Here is a 16,504-nt window from a genome sequence, read left to right as displayed (position 1 = left end):
GTATATTCATCTTTTTCGTTGCAAAAAAGCAACCTTAGCATTACATGTTAAACATTATACATGATACAGTTTTCAATAGACCCATATAAACCTAATGATAACTACACCTGCATGGCTTTCAGAAAACCTAGTTCATTCACCGGGCTATCCAATGATACTTTAACTGTTTTGATACAGCAATATCTGATGGAGAAGTCACATTTTTCACCAAAAACATTTTTATGAGAATATCTCATATTTTTTCGACTACTTCCGGTTTAAGGATCATTGTCAAGATAGTTTTAACACGTGGCTTTGGCCCTTAATTTTCTGCACCAGAAGTTTCCGAAACATCCATATCGCATTTTTGAATAGAAAAAAAAAAATGTACAACTTATTTCAAAGATTGAGGCCCTTTTTGGACCACTTATGGCATCTAGAGGATTTTATATTTGGATGCACACCCTAGACCACCGATAGGACTTTGAGTAACAAAAGTTTTACAACATAAAATAGGCTCGGTTTTCAAGATAAAAACATCTCAAAAGGCTCCAAATGGGAAAATACTAGATTTTCGGCGTATCATAATTTATTTCCTAACAATTGGACATTATTTCGACTTCCGGTTTACAGATCATGAAACGTGAATTGTATTATAAAATAATCCTGGGCAATTTGTTATTTTCTTCAATCATTTTTGTCCAACCACTATAGCTTTGATTGCCCAAATTTAAATTATCTTCTTTTGCAAAAGGCGAATTGAGTTGAAATAACAGAATGCAGCCAAATGAAATTTTACATCCTGTCTACATGTACTTGTGGCCCAGTCTTTCAAGACAAGAAATGTGCGCCTGCATCAATCATTCTGCTGCTGTACATAAAGCTTACATGTAGTGAAAAGTTGGAACTTAAATTGTCAATTTCCACTTGGCCCAGGGTGTTGTTAATTGTCACAGAGAATTGTCAAAGGATCCTGAATGAGGTTGAAGTAACCCTCTGTAGTTCCACTTGTAAGAAGACACATCATCAAGCAAACTAGAATATTGGACTATTTTGTAAATGGTGATCAGCTAGTTAGTTTCTTATAAAAATATATTTTATTTTACTATCTAGAATTGAGCAGTATTGTATTAAACAATATTATTAAGATGGTTTTGTTCCATTTGTGAAGGTCTTTCATACAACGTTTACTCTGCTATATTCAGGGTATCTCAAGCATAATTTTCTGAATAATAAGAAGCAAGAACATTGTATCTCCAATAGAATATTCACAATTTATGAATAATAAAAATAAAGCAGATTCAATCCTGTGCAGTAAACAAGACAAATAAATTCTGCCAAATTGAGCTGTGCAAGCAGACTGTTGTCACATAAGAAAAATCTGATAATTGTTGGAATTTATATTTCATATTTAACTGTAAAGAATAAAAATAACTGTGTTAACATTTCTTGGAAACGAAGATCCGTAAATTACTATAGGATCATAGGTTATTTTCACAAAGTTATTAATTGGCATCTGAGGTGAAAGTTATAGACTCAATCTATATCATTATAGACTTATTGGTCTTTTGCGAGATCTTTAGGCTAAATCTAGATATCCTTTTCTTTACAAAAGTGGCTGTGGGAGAGAAAAAAATCTGGATAATTTTGTCTATGTTGATATAAGCCAGACATCATTAAGTACATACAAACTTGAACAGAATTTAGATAATTATTAGTGATTTATTCAATTTTTGGAGTTGCATTTTTGTGATTTGCTAAGATGTGTTTTGAAAATTATCCTGGAAATAATTCATGCTAGTCATAGATATTTAATTTATGTCCCCCGCCTTTTGAAGAAAGCAGGGGACTATTGAAATGGATCTGTCCGTCCGTCCGTCTGTCTGTCTGTCTGTTGGTCCGTCCAGCTGTCTGTTAGTCAGTCACACTTTTTGTGACACATTAACTCTCCTTCTAACTGAAGAAGAATGTTCAAACTGGGTGTACATGTAGGTGTTTATTAGGTAAAATGCTTTGAAGGAGTTCGAAGATGAGCATTTCCTGCTTAGGGTAAGCAGAGATAAGCAATTTGATTGGTTGATGCTTTGGGACACAGTAACTTTAGTTCTAATTAAGTGATGAAACTTGGTTTATAGTTTTACTACCACTACCAGGTACTTTAAAACCTTGACTGAGTTTGATCGTGAACATTTTATGCTTATACTAAGTATACATAATCAGTTTGATTGCTTGATACTTTTGAAAAAAATAAATGTGCAATTAATTAAGATGTGTCATCTGTTTATTTTGGCTTTTTGGCAGGGGACATCAGCCTCACCGTTGGCTTGTATTTAACTGTCACAGCTAGATGTACCCGTATTAAGGGTATAGAAATCTGGCTATGTTCATAACTGTATTTTAATAATAATAATACCGGTGATAAAAGATTTTGATTTGCTTTAGCGATGGGCTTAATGATCAGGAAACTTGCATGGTGTTGGACTAAATATTTGACAAGCCTACACGATTGCATGTTAACATTGACTCTCATCTATTTTATAATGATCATGCAACTACATGTGATTCAAATACCAGTAGGAAACATAATAAATTAAATCGAAAACCAATCAGGAGAGATGAAAAAAGTTTAGTTTGAACTATTTATTCTGTTAATAATCGGAACCAGTACTTAAATAGTTGCTCTTATTTAACCTAAAGCAACTAATGGCTCCATCTGATGAGTTAGAGACCTATTATTTATTTTGATATCTGTTTATTGATTTGGAAACATTCTTTAAATAGCCTTAAATAACAAAATTAACATACACCACAAATTGATTGAATTATTCTGACGAGGATAATAAGAGAAATCATAGTTAAGAAAAAAAATCATGCAGCAACAACAAAAGATATTGATGGCATTGTATTGTAAGTATAAACTCTTGAAGAGCTCATAATAGACTCATGATGAGATATTAATATAATTTATTGACCCACTCTTTACAAGAGGGGAAAAAACTGTCTTTATTTCACTTAGTTCATAAGTCTATAGAATAGAAGCCCAACCGATTCTCCTGTTTGGCCTGTACTCGTTGACTTGGATTGAAACAAACTAACTACATGTATACTACTTAATATAACAATAGTTAGAGCAGGCCAATATCTGTTATTTATTGATTTCTGCCGGTTTTTTATTAATTCTATTGCAATAGAAATATGGGATGGGAATAGGGAGATATATATATTTAGCTGAGCACTAATCCCAATTATTAATTACAATAAGTCATAATTATAAAGAGATCTATGAGCAAACATAAGGTTGCCCCAGGTTCAATAGCAAAATACAAACAACTGTTTAGGTCAGGTGAACTAAAAAAAATTCATATTGTTTAAAAACTCCAATGAAGCATTTTGAGTGCATGAAAGTTTTGCATCTGGGACTATATTGCTACTCCAACGGTACATTTTGTGATCTATAATTGTTTATTATTCCAACAGTACCTGTTATAGTGCTCAATGGTTGGTTGTTATTGCAACAGTAGAGCCTACATGTGCTCAATGTTTTGTTATTCCAACAGTACTTGCAGTACTCTGTGATTTTTTTATTATTCCAACAGTATGGTCTTTGATTGGTTATTATTCCAACAGTACATGCAGTACTCAGGGATTTTGTTATCATTCCAACAGTATGGTCTATGATTGGTTATTATTCCAATTTTCCAACAATTATTCGAACAGTACGTGTGGTGCTCTATGATTGGTTATTATTCCAACAGTACATGTAGTGCTTTATGAATGGTTATTATTCTAACTGTACGTGCAGTACACTTATGATTGATTTTAATTAAGCTAACAATACATTTATGTACATGCAGTGCACTATGATGATTGGTTGTTATTTTTGTCTGTGATTTAGATGAAAGCAGACGTTAAGCCTCACTTGTTATTCCAACAGTATCTGTAGTGCTCTGGTGTGGAATTTAAACGCTTTCAGATATTTAGTTTATTTATAGAATAATTAATTAGTACAGTCATTGATTAATAATATTTTCTGAGATCAACCATGAAATTCCTCTTGTTCCTAAGGTAAATGTCAAATATAATTTCGATTTTACTTATAACTACACTATTCTATCTCATTTGATTCAATAATTTGTGATCTCACTTATTTGATCTATATTGGTCCACTGTGATATGTTTCTAGTAACAGATCAGTTGCCTTTTACAAATTCTGAACTATTTTTGAAGTAGGTTAATGATAAGATGGCATTGGTCTCTTTGGTGTGTGGATTATACTTCAGAAAGAAAATTAAGTAATAATTGTCCCTTGAACAAAGTGTTTTCCAACACACCATCTAGAGCTGCCACATGAAAATCATTGTTTACTGAAATGATAATATGAATAGTACAGGTTCCACCATTCTGTCATGTATTCCTTTTATTGTCCCCTGCCTTTCGAAGAAAGCTGAGGACTATTAAAATGTGTTCATCTGTCTGTCTGTCCGCCACACTTTTTGGGACCCAATAACTCTCTTTCTAATTGAGCTAGAATGTTCAAACTTGGTATAGGTGTTTATTGAGTCAATGCCTTGAAGGAGTTCGAAGATGAGCATTTTCTGCTTAGGGTAAGCAGAGATAAGCAATTTGATTGGTTGATGCTTTGGGACACGATAACTTTAGTTCTAATTAAGTGAGAGTGATGAAACTTGGTGTATAGTTTCATTGCATCAATACCTTGACTAAGTTCGATAATGAGCATTTTCTGCTCAAGGTTGGTTGGTGCTTTGGGAGACGATAACTTTAGTTCTAATTAAGTGAGAGTGAGGACACATGGTATATAGCTTTATTACATCAATACCTTGACTAATTTTGATGATGAACATTTTCTGCTCAGGGTAAGCAGAGCGATAAGCAATATGATTGGTCGAGACTTTGGAACACAATAACTCCCCTTCTAATAGAGCTAGAATGTTCAAACTTGGTGTAGGCGTTCATTAGGTGAATGCCTTGATGGAGTTTGATGATGAACGTTGTCTGCTCACGGTAAGCAGAGATAAGCAATCTGATCGGTTGATGCTTTGGGGCATGATCACTTTAGTTTTGATTAAGTGAGAGTAATGAAACGCAGAGTATAGATTCATTATATCATTACCTTGACTAAGTTCGATGATGAGAATTTTCTGCTGAGACTAAGGAGCGATAAGCAATTTTATTGGTCAAGACTTTGGAAGATAACAACTCTGCTTTTAATTGAGGTAGAATGTTTAAACTTGATGTATATGTTCATTAGGTGAATGTCTTGACTGAGTTCAATGATTAACTTTTCAAGCTAAAGCTAAGCAGAGCTAAGCAATTTCATTGGTCGATGCTTTGGGACAAGATAACTTTGATTCTATCTGATAGAGCGTGATGAAACTTAGTGTATAGTTGATAATCACTTTGATTGCTTGATACTTTTGAAAAAAATAAATGTGCTATTAATTAATATGTGTCATCTATTTATTTTGGGATTTTGGTGGCGGGACATCAGCCTCACTGTTGGCTTGTTATGTCAAGTATTCCTTGTATTGTATTCTTGAATTAAGTTTGTGCATGATAAAACACAAAATACAGAATTTGAGAATAGGATAGAAGTTGTTCTTGCCCCAAGCAGGGTTGGATGGCTGAATGGTTAGCTTGTGTGTCTTGTATCATAAGGTCTGTCATTGAGTCAATTGGCGTGGTTTCGATTCCCTGGTTGTACATGACAAGGAGTAGGGTCGCTTGTCCAACCTAGTGGGTTTTCTCCTGGTCCTCCGGTTTCATCCCACTGCTAAAGACCACTATGCGCAAGCTAATTATTGAAATAAAATTGAACCATATAATAGTCCCATAATTATCTTTTTTTGTGTCAAGTGGACGTTAAACCCCATTTCCCACTCAGTTTCCCCAAAATATTTTGAATTTTTATACGCCCACATTGAAATGTGGTCGTACAATGTATATTGTCGTCGCCCCCGTCCGTCCGGCCGGCCGGCCGGCGTCCACAATAGCTTGTGGACGCTCTAGAGGCCAAAGTTAATATCCGATTGACCTTAAATTTGTACACAGTGTTTAAGGTCTTGAGACGAAGAAGCCTATTGATTTTCAGCGATTTCCGATAATTACTGCCAGAGTTATGGCCCTTGATCACTTCAAAACATCTTGTGGACGCTCTAGAAGCCAAAGTTAATATCCGATTGACCTTAAATTTATACACAGTGTTTAAGGTCTTGAGACGAAGAATCCTATTGGTTTTCAGCGATTTCCGATAATTACTGCCAGAGTTATGGCCCTTGATCTCTTCAAAAAATCTTGTATACGCTCTAGAAGCCAAAGTTAATATCCGATTGACCTTAAATTTATACATAGTGTTTAAGGTCTTGAGACGAAGAAGCCTATTGATTTTCATCGATTTACGATAATTACTGCAAGAGTTATGGCCCTTGATCACTTCAAAAAATCTTGTGGACGCTCTAGAAGCCAAAGTTAATAACCGATTGACCTTAAATTTATACATAGTGTTTAAGGTCATGAGACGAAGAATCCTATTGATTTTCAGCGATTTCCGATAATTACTGCCAGAGTTATGGCCCTTGATCACTTTGAAAAATCTTGTGGACGCTCTAGAGGCCAAAGTTAATATCCGATTGACTTTAAATTTATACACAGTGTTTAAGGTCATGAGACGAAGAATCCTATTGATTTTCAGCGATTTCTGATAATTACTGCCAAAGTTATGGCCCTTGATCACTTCAAAAAATCTTGTGGACGCTCTAGAGGCCAAAGTTAATATCCGATTGACCTTAAATTAATACACAGTGTTTAAGGTCATGAGACAAAGAATTCTATTGATTTTCAGCGATTTCCGATAATTACTGCCAGAGTTATGGCCCCTGATCAATTTGAAAAATCTTGTGGGCACTCTAGAGACCAAAGTTACTATCTGATTGACCTTAAATTTATACACAGTGTTTAAGGTCATGAGGCGAATGATAATTACTGCCAGAGTTATGGCCCTTGATCACTTCAAAAAATCTTGTGGACGCTCTAGAGGCCAAAGTTAATATCCGATTGACCTTAAATTTATACACAGTGTTTAAGGTCTTGAGACAAAGAAGCCTATTGATTTTCAACGATTTCCGATAATTACTGCCAGAGTTATGGCCCTTGATCACTTTGAAAAATCTCGTGGACGCTCTAGAGGCCAAAGTTAGTATTCAATTGACTTTAAATTTATACACAGTGTTTGAGGTTATGAGACGAAATATCCTATTGATTTTCAGCAATTTCTGATAATTACTGCCAGAGTTATGGCCCTTGATCAATTTGAAAAATCTTGTGGACGCTCTAGAGGCCAAAGTTAATATCTGATTGACCTTAAATTTATACACAGTGTTTAAGGTCATGAGACAAAGAAGCCTATTGATTTTCAGCGATTTCTGATAATTACTGCCAGAGTTATGGCCCTTGATCACTTTGAAAAATCTCGTGGACGCTCTAGAGGCCAAAGTTAGTATTCAATTGACTTTAAATTTATACACAGTGTTTGAGGTTATGAGACGAAATATCCTATTGATTTTCAGCAATTTCTGATAATTACTGCCAGAGTTATGGCCCTTGATCACTTTGAAAAATCTTGTGGACGCTCTAGAGGCCAAAGTTTATATTCGATTGACTTTAAATTTATACACAGTGTTTAAGGTCATGAGACGAAGAAGCCTATTGGTTTTCAGCAATTTCCGATAATTACTGCCAGTGTTATGGCCCTTGATTTTCAACAATTTCTGCTCTAAAGGCTAAAGTTATCACCCGATTGACTTCAGATTGATACACAGAGTTTAAGATCTTGAGACAAACAAGTTATTGATTTTCAATAAATTTTTATGACTTGAACAGCTAAATCCACGATATTAAAAGTTTTGTATACCAAACGTTAGCATGGGGCAGAACTTTATAAAAAACAAACAAATTCTAATGGTTTTCTGATAATTACTTCATGAGTTGTTGCTCTTAATCAGATTTTAGTGTATTATAAATGTTTCATTACCGAAAAAAGTAAGAATATGCGACAACTCTTGTTGACTGCCCGGACGATTTAGCTGCTGTGGGCGTATGTTTCGTTGCCTGGCAACCTATCTTTACAAGGAGTTACAGTATATGCTTGTAGCCGAAAAATAAAACTACAATTTGTTAGCACACAGACATCTGCTGAATATTTTGAATCAAAAATTTAGTTGTTTTCACTTGTCCATATACCAGGACTTCCACTTTAAAATTTTCACTGCCGGTCATTTTTGATAACCCACGAAAACTTTTCAAAGTAAATTCATATTTCATGTTTTTTATTCATGGTAGGGTATTGTGAATTCACGTTTCTATACCACTTCGTCAGTATGGGGTACACAAAAAATTATATATTGGACTTAAAAATGAAATATTAGTAAGGCTTATGATAATTATTTATTAATTAAATATTCCCTTTTGGATACTTAAATAATCGAAATAATGAATTGGCTGTAGAAAAAAAACATTCCAGTAGCTCACACGTAATTACCACATGCTCTATAGAAAACACACTGACCTGGATAATTTTGAGTTGTAATACAATAACTTCGAAATGAAGATAAATATATAATTACCCACAGCAAGTTAACTAATCTCTAGGTTTTATGTCTACAATTCCCACAAGGCAGTAATACCGCTATAAAAAAAATATAATGCATTTACGTAATTTCTATGCTGTTTTTATTTAATATGACAGTTGGTTGGATTCGAAGAGCATTACTTCATATCAATTGCTATTTTTTCGAAAATCATAATAATCTTGTTTACATCATGCGTGACCGTAATTGCGGTAAACGACTTTGTTGTAGAAAATTCTTATGATACATGGACAATATGGGGGTGCTCAAATAGTGAATGATTTACAATGGACCGCTTCAGGCCATATCGATTAACTTTCATTGTTCTACTACCAGACACTCATCATTAATTATCAACACAACACTCAGTATAATCTGTTGACGACTATGTATACAACTCTATAACACCAATCACGAGATTATGTGGCTTCTATACGTGTGCATTATTTTGTACTGGCCGTACAATTGTATAGTTACATAGTGGAGGTCGATCATAGCCATTTTTGAAAATTGGGTTTTGAAAAAAAAAAAATTCTTTTTCCGGCGTGTAAAATGACCGATGGGTCCAATCTGGTTACGGTCATTTTCCATAGACCTAGGTCTTGACTGGCATATACGGCCGACGTGGAACCCATGCCATATACTGATCCAAATAAACATAAGATCAACCCTATTAAAGATGGGTTCCCGTGTACAAACTGGTTGATTTAATGGTTTATATGGACCAAAAACATATTCAAACTAATTAATTTGTCACAATTATGCTTCAAATCCTTCTCAAACATTGTAATTGCGAAAGAATGCCCTGCTATTAAAATTCAATCAAACCAGGTCATGTTTACGTCACGTCTTGGGAGCCTGAGGAGAATTCATTGCATACATAAGACGATGTTGTCTTTAATCGCTTACTATTTATTACAAATATCGAATCCTAATTAAATTCTCGGATTATCCACAACCCGCGTCCTTTTCCGTCATTTTTATCTCAGAAAGTATTGTACGTCTAACTCTTCATAAAGTTTATCAACTTGTACATCAAGCGCTCAATGTTCGCTTGTGACCTTTGACATCACGCGTGCAGAAGTCCCTAATCGTCGGGCTGTTGATTAGGGGAACCCTTACATTTTTGTCCTGTATACGCTCCATGAATGTTTTTCGGGGAATCCAGTATTTTTCTAGTAAGATTGGATATCTCTACTTTCCATATATACCAAAATTGCCATACTTTTATTGGAAATAACCACCCGATAAATACTTTTCTGGGAACCCATCTTTAAAAACTTTATTTTGTACAAAGATAAGGTTTAGCTCCTTCAATATGTTTGTTTGCACTATATTCTTAATTTTTATTGTTTATTTTTTGCAGTTATTACTAGAACATTTAGAGTGTTTGGTATCAAGACACGAACGATCTCTAAGAATGACTGTGGTCAAACGACAAGCAACATCACCAGCTGGTGTTTCTAGTGAAGTTGAGGTGCTAAAAGCCTTAAAGTCATTATTTGAACATCATAAAGCCCTGGATGAAAAGGTAAGGTTCTATAAATATTTTAATGGGAAATGTGAACATTCAATTCTTTTACTGAATTTAACTCCTTATTTATAGAAAACTTAAATCTTATAAATTTGATTTTAACTTAAAATTATCTATTGTTTCTTAATATTCATCAAAATCAATATTTTAAAGCCTCTGTTTTTTTTATCATGAAATGTCTCACTAATCTTTAAATAAATGAAATTGAATATTCACATAGTTTAGCATGCAATTTCAGGAAAATTACAGACAAGTAATCAAATGTCAAATTTTTTGTTTCTTTTAATTATCTTTTTGTATTGTTTACATGTACAGTAAGGTCTAACAATGTTCGTCTTTAAGGAGTTCAAGTTCAATTTACTTCACATGATCTGTCATCTAGCCGGTGAACAGATGCTTTGAAAATTTTGTTTAAATTACTTTATTCTGAGCTCACTCCTATTTTTTATGCCCACATTTTTCATGTGGATGCATATTGTCGGTGTGTCCGCCTGTCCACAATTTTGACGAAACTTGAAATATTTATCTCCAAAAGATCTTGGTTCCTTTCGATATTGGCATGCATCGTATCACAGGCATCTGACCTTCTAATCGTATATAAGCATACACCATACCGAACTAGACAATAATATAATCCAAAAAGAACAGGAATGCAATGCCTGTTGAAGCCTCGATTTTACCTGCTCTAGCTTCGGCTGGGGTTTTTTTCTCAACAATTCGTAATGTCAGACAATCAAACCTCTTGTTGATTCACTGAGATATGTTTTTTCTTCAATCTAGCCATTTTGATTTGCATAAATACTCCCCACAAAACGAATCATAGCCACTTGTTTCCAATAATTACATTATGGTGTATGCATATATACGGATAGAAGGTCAGATTCCTGTATTCGGATTGAAACTTTATTGATTATCGCCCCTGATTGTACGAAAAATCACGATTTTAGCTTGTGGATACTCTAGAGGTCACAAGTTTTATCCGAATTAGATGAAACTTGAAATGTATGTTTATAACCCAAAGATTTCGGCTCCTTTCGATATTCGTGCATATTGGACCCCAACTTCCTGGATTATGGCCCCTGATTGTTTTAGCTTGTTTTAGCTTGTGGTGTCTTTAGAGGTCACAATTTTTATCGGATTTAAAAAAAAAACATTCAAATATATCACTGTTACACCATAATGAAGATTGATTTAGAATTTCTTCAAAATCGAACCAAAACTACCCGACAAAATGGCTGCTCCTCATATGCAAATAGTGTAAGAGTATGGTATACCAAGTTTGTGGACCCTTTAGAAGTCACAATTGTTATCCGATTTTAATGAAACTTTAAATGTATGTTTATAACCCAGAGATCTTGGTATCTTTCGATATTCGCACATATCGGACTGTAACTTCCTGGATTATCGTCCCTAATGTGTACAAAAAATCACATTATTTTTTTAGCTCGTTCTCTGTCCATCTCTTGCAAAATGTTGGCGTTTCTTGCATGGCAACTGTGTCTTAAATTAAATCATTAAATGGCCGAACCATTCTAATTTAGTTAAAATCTTGAGCATCTGATGGCACTGGGAGTTGATTATGGTCTTGTCACGTTAATAAATGTCTAATCGATAATTTATATAACATTTAAGAGCTGGCAGTTCTCACTATAATAGTTAAAAACTCGATAATGTAAACACAATTTGCTGAAAATTTCCGTCAAATTGATCCACTCTGAACCGAGAATTTAGCGATTGAATTTTCGACCTAGCCTCAATCATCATTTCTAAAGTCGGTACGATAAAAAACATAGTCTTGATTAAATCATGAATGAAAGTTGAGCAACAAACCAGATACTATTCCAGTAAATATCGCAGGCTAGCGATGACATCGAGAGTTGATTATGGTCTGGATAAGTTAATTAATAATTTAGATAACATTTCAGACTTGCAATATTCAGATTTAGCTCTTGTAAATGTATGTTTAAATGACTTGCCTAAAAATAACAATATAGCATTAAAGATGTTAGATCATAAAATAAGGCATCGATAAATACAGCCACAAAATAGTGATTCTTTTTGCAATACAAACAGTATTTTATTTCTTCAGGTGTCTTTAAAGATAATTCCCGGGTACAAACTGGGTGATTTGATGATATATTTGGACTAAAAACATATTCTATTTAATTAATTTATCATAATTTTGCTTCAAATCCTTCTCAAAACATTGCAATTGTCAGGGAATACCCGGCTATAAAAACTCTATCAAAAGAGGCCATGTTTGTGTCATGTGACACAACGGGTGCGATGTCGGAGGAGAATTCATTGCATACAAAAGACGATGTTGCCTTTATCGCTGACTATTTATTACAAATATCGAAGCCTAATTAAATTCTCGGATTATCCACTTCCCGCGTCTTTTTCCGTGATTTTTATCTCAGAAAGTGTTGTACGTCTAACTCTTCATAAAGTTTATAAACATGTACATCAACGCTCAATCTCCGCGTGCAATCTTCAACATCACGCGTGCAGACACTCCTAATCGCCGGGCTGTCGATTAGGGAAACCCGTACATTTTTTGTCCTGTATGCGCTCCATGAGTGTTTTTCAGGGAATCCAGTATTTTTCTAGTAAGATTGGATATTTCTACATGTACTTTCCATATATACAAAAATTACCATACTTTTATTGTAAATAACCACCCGATAAATACTTTTCTGGGAACGTAGCTTTAAAAAATTTTAAAGTTAATAACTAGATGTGTTCATTGCTTAGGATAAAATTATAGACAATAAAACAGCATTAGGAGGGTTTTTTTTTTTTTTTAAGTCTGTTAATAAATGCTGTTAGCCTTCCTGACAAAAAGAAACTGTTGACATTTCTGTGTCTGAAATTCGATTGTGATTTCTGTGTGTGTGTGAAAAACTGCTCTCTTTATCTCCAATGACCTTCAAACTCTGCAAAAGGGAAGGAGTCAAGCATCGAGAATCGGTTGGCATTTGATTCAACTAATGTGACCTCTATTACATAAAAGTTATAATCTATGGAAGAGCATAATTCCCTGACGTCCAGTCCATGATAATCTACTAATTACCCGCAAACCATCAAATCAATACAATAATAATGACGATTTATAACCTAAACCATTGTTCACCATGTTATGCAAGTATTTGGGCCATTTCTATAAATATTTCACCCAAATGTACCTAATTGATTTTGTAATTTTGCTACATATCAATTCTTCATGCAAGCCATGGTTTAGTATCTTGATTGACATCAGTATATGTTAATGGTTCCCAATGAACCGCTCCATACACTCTATTACCTATTGATGTTATATTGTGAACTGTAGTTAACACTTCAGCAAGTGATGTAGAGGAGCTAATTATTCATGTCCATCTGTTATCATCTTGTCTAACAGTCTGTAATGTTTGATCTCTGGTACCACTTGTAGTGTAACCATCAGATAAATAAACCATTGTTTCAGACAGCTCAATTGCTAGACAGAATTCGCCACTACTTTGTACCACAGATACTTTAAACAAATGTTTATTTTAACACTCTGGGCTACTTGACTATCAGCTTAGAAGGGTTTATAACTTATGCCATACGGAAATGGGTTAATACCATTGTAGTAATAACGAGTCTTCAATCAAGGATCCTATCAGCCATTATTAAAACAGTAAATTGAAAATTGCTGTCCTTCAATAATGAAGATTTGAAAACATATGATATTCCAATGTTGGTCATTCGGATGGTACAAACAAAATGAGGTCCTGTGTACATATTGGCATGTAGTAAAAGATACCTTGACAGTTGGAATTCGATATGAGAATAGACTGCATATGCCCAGATGCCCAGTTGAAGCAGAATTGTAGGGTGTTATACCCCATTTCATTTCATATGATATTTAGATGTTAAAATATTGGTATGTTCATTTTATAGGCTTGGGATTCATAGACTAGTTTTGATGATGATTCCCTCTCATATTAATTCAGATAGTTTTTGGCATTTATTTTCAAAGATCATTCAAATCCACTTTGAAATTATGATATTAAGTATGTTATTAAAATCTCAAGTCAAAAATCGAGAAAATCTGTATCAACTCTTCAAATGACTTAGTTGCTGGTGGGCATTTGTTTCACTTCCTGGCAGTCTATGTTAGTTTTGTCATCAAGGTGGTATTGTTAACAAGGGAGTGTATGCTTACTTTTTTCTGAACACCTTACATCACTTTCGACTCGTCTTACCCATTACACACGAAAATGATGCCTGTCATGTCAGTTTGTATTCATCTTGATATTTGGGGTTTGTGGAATTTTTTGTGTAGTCGTGAAGGGCATAGCCACTTAAATTACCACACTGATCAGCAGTGAATATTCGCTAGGCCGCTGCAGTCACTGATAAGGATGACATCAATGTGACTTAATTTAATGAGTCCCCAATATTAACTTTTTTCCTCCGACAAATTAAATTCTAAAACTTTTTTTTTTATGTATTGAAAAAATAAATAAAGACATTTGAAGTATTTGTAGATAAAAAATATTTCCTATTTAGTGTAAATGGGTATTAAAATGAGTAAAAGGCACCATTTTGCCCGAACGAGTTACATCTTATGCAAACAATGCACGCGCCATTGAGCCATTGATTGACGCCGCATGATGTGATTGCACGTGTTGATGACTTTTACAGAGATATTAGAAGACTTTCATAATTCTCTGTGAAACAGATTGTTAAATTACCTGTCTCTATTGTTGTGTGTTGTTGGGCATGAAGTGTACTACCTGTAATCAATGGTCTTTTATTTTTAACCAACTCCTAATAACTGCTAAAGCTGAACTAATTTTCAGCCGGACATTTCAGATTTTCAGGCGGACAAATACTTTATATGGTACATGTATATTATACCAAACAACTGTTAAAATTTATTATGTTTAATCTTTATTATGGTACTGTATTTTTCGGGGTACAAGTCGATACTTATTTACGCGGAAGTCAGGCCTTTGCCTTATACTCCACATTGACTTATAGATAAAGATAAAATAAATTACCACCTGAAAAAATAATTATCACACTTGTAGTTGTACGATATAGTCAAGTCTTTTACTCTCGTCTAGAACTACTTACGGTATTCCAATACAAATACAGTAAAGTCAAACTTTTACTATCGTCTAGAACTACATGTACTTAGGTATTTCAATACAAATACTTGTTGACATTTCTAAATATAGCTTGTATAACTTGTATTTACAAACATGACCCCCATTCAAAATATAATCATAAACGATAGAAAATTCCATCAAAATAAATCTTCTATCAACATTATGGAAATTTTCATTATGCCATCTCTCGTAATTTCTCCTGTCTCGCGAGAGTTCTACTTTATTTCTCAGTTAAATTAACCAATCTACATACATGCCATCTATTTAAAGTAACATTCAATTATTACCATGTGTGATCACAAACAGCGTGTGTATTGTCTAGTATTTATTGGAATTTATTGGATATATTGAAATAGAAACTGGTTCAAGTTAGTCCTACTTATAAACTTATTAATTTAAACAAAATTTGTCTCATATACTGCTCTGACTTATATATAGATGGAGGTTTTCACTATGACTCAGGTCGTTTGATATTATTGCCAATAAAGACATATAGAGCATTTTAGGGCCTGGATTTTCAAGTCTATTAATTAACGATTGACTTCGATGGATACGTCCTGCTTTTGCGAATGGAAATTAATATTTTTGACTTCATTTTTTACAAAAAAACTAGGTCGGACAATCATGTCCAGACGAAAGGCAATTGAACCTGTTAAAAGGAGTCATTTCGGCCGGACATTGTCTGTGTCCGACCACTTATTTCAGGGCATGTTTGTAACAATTATTCATCCTCTTGTTCAAGGAAGCTGACTCTTTATAGACTGTTGAGATTAGTATTTGGATACATATTGATTGTGTAAACTTGGGTGTACATTATCTATATTTCTACTGTTGAAATCTTTTTGATGTTCGTTTACTAGATGTTTCAACACTTGAACGATTGATAAATAGTCAATATTCACTGCCTGTATCTCTTCAACCGCTCTCCCATGTCAATTAACACTATTTATTGTTAGCATTTTACATGAACACTAATTGATTTCTTTTTTTAAGCCTGACTATCACCATAGGTTTTACTCTATACAATACTCCCACTTTACTAATAAATTCCCTTTTACATGAAATAGGCCACATAGGAAAATAGATGTGTAACACAAAAAGGAAGTCACTCCCAAAGGCTGTAGAGAATTTGAATACCAAATGTTTATATTGTTATTGTTAATTAATTAGATATAAAGGTTATGTTTGCCTTTTAATTAGCAATCATC

General features: G+C 34.0%; 1 protein-coding gene across 6 annotated transcripts in view; it reads left to right on the top strand.

The window, feature by feature from the left end:
* The window catches only part of LOC126825605 (liprin-alpha-1), a 101,168-nt gene that overhangs the window by 26,423 nt on the left and 58,241 nt on the right, over positions 1 to 16,504 (top strand). For all 6 annotated transcript variants that reach the window (XM_050555291.1, XM_050555289.1, XM_050555292.1 and 3 more), the window contains exon 3: positions 9,988 to 10,152. In XM_050555291.1, coding sequence (XP_050411248.1) covers positions 9,988 to 10,152 — 165 coding nt within the window. The remainder of the gene's footprint in view (positions 1 to 9,987; positions 10,153 to 16,504) is intronic.

This window comes from Patella vulgata, chromosome 6 (assembly GCF_932274485.2).
Source record: "Patella vulgata chromosome 6, xgPatVulg1.2, whole genome shotgun sequence".
NCBI lineage: Eukaryota > Metazoa > Mollusca > Gastropoda > Patellidae > Patella > Patella vulgata.
This window is presented reverse-complemented; position numbering and strand designations above follow the sequence as displayed.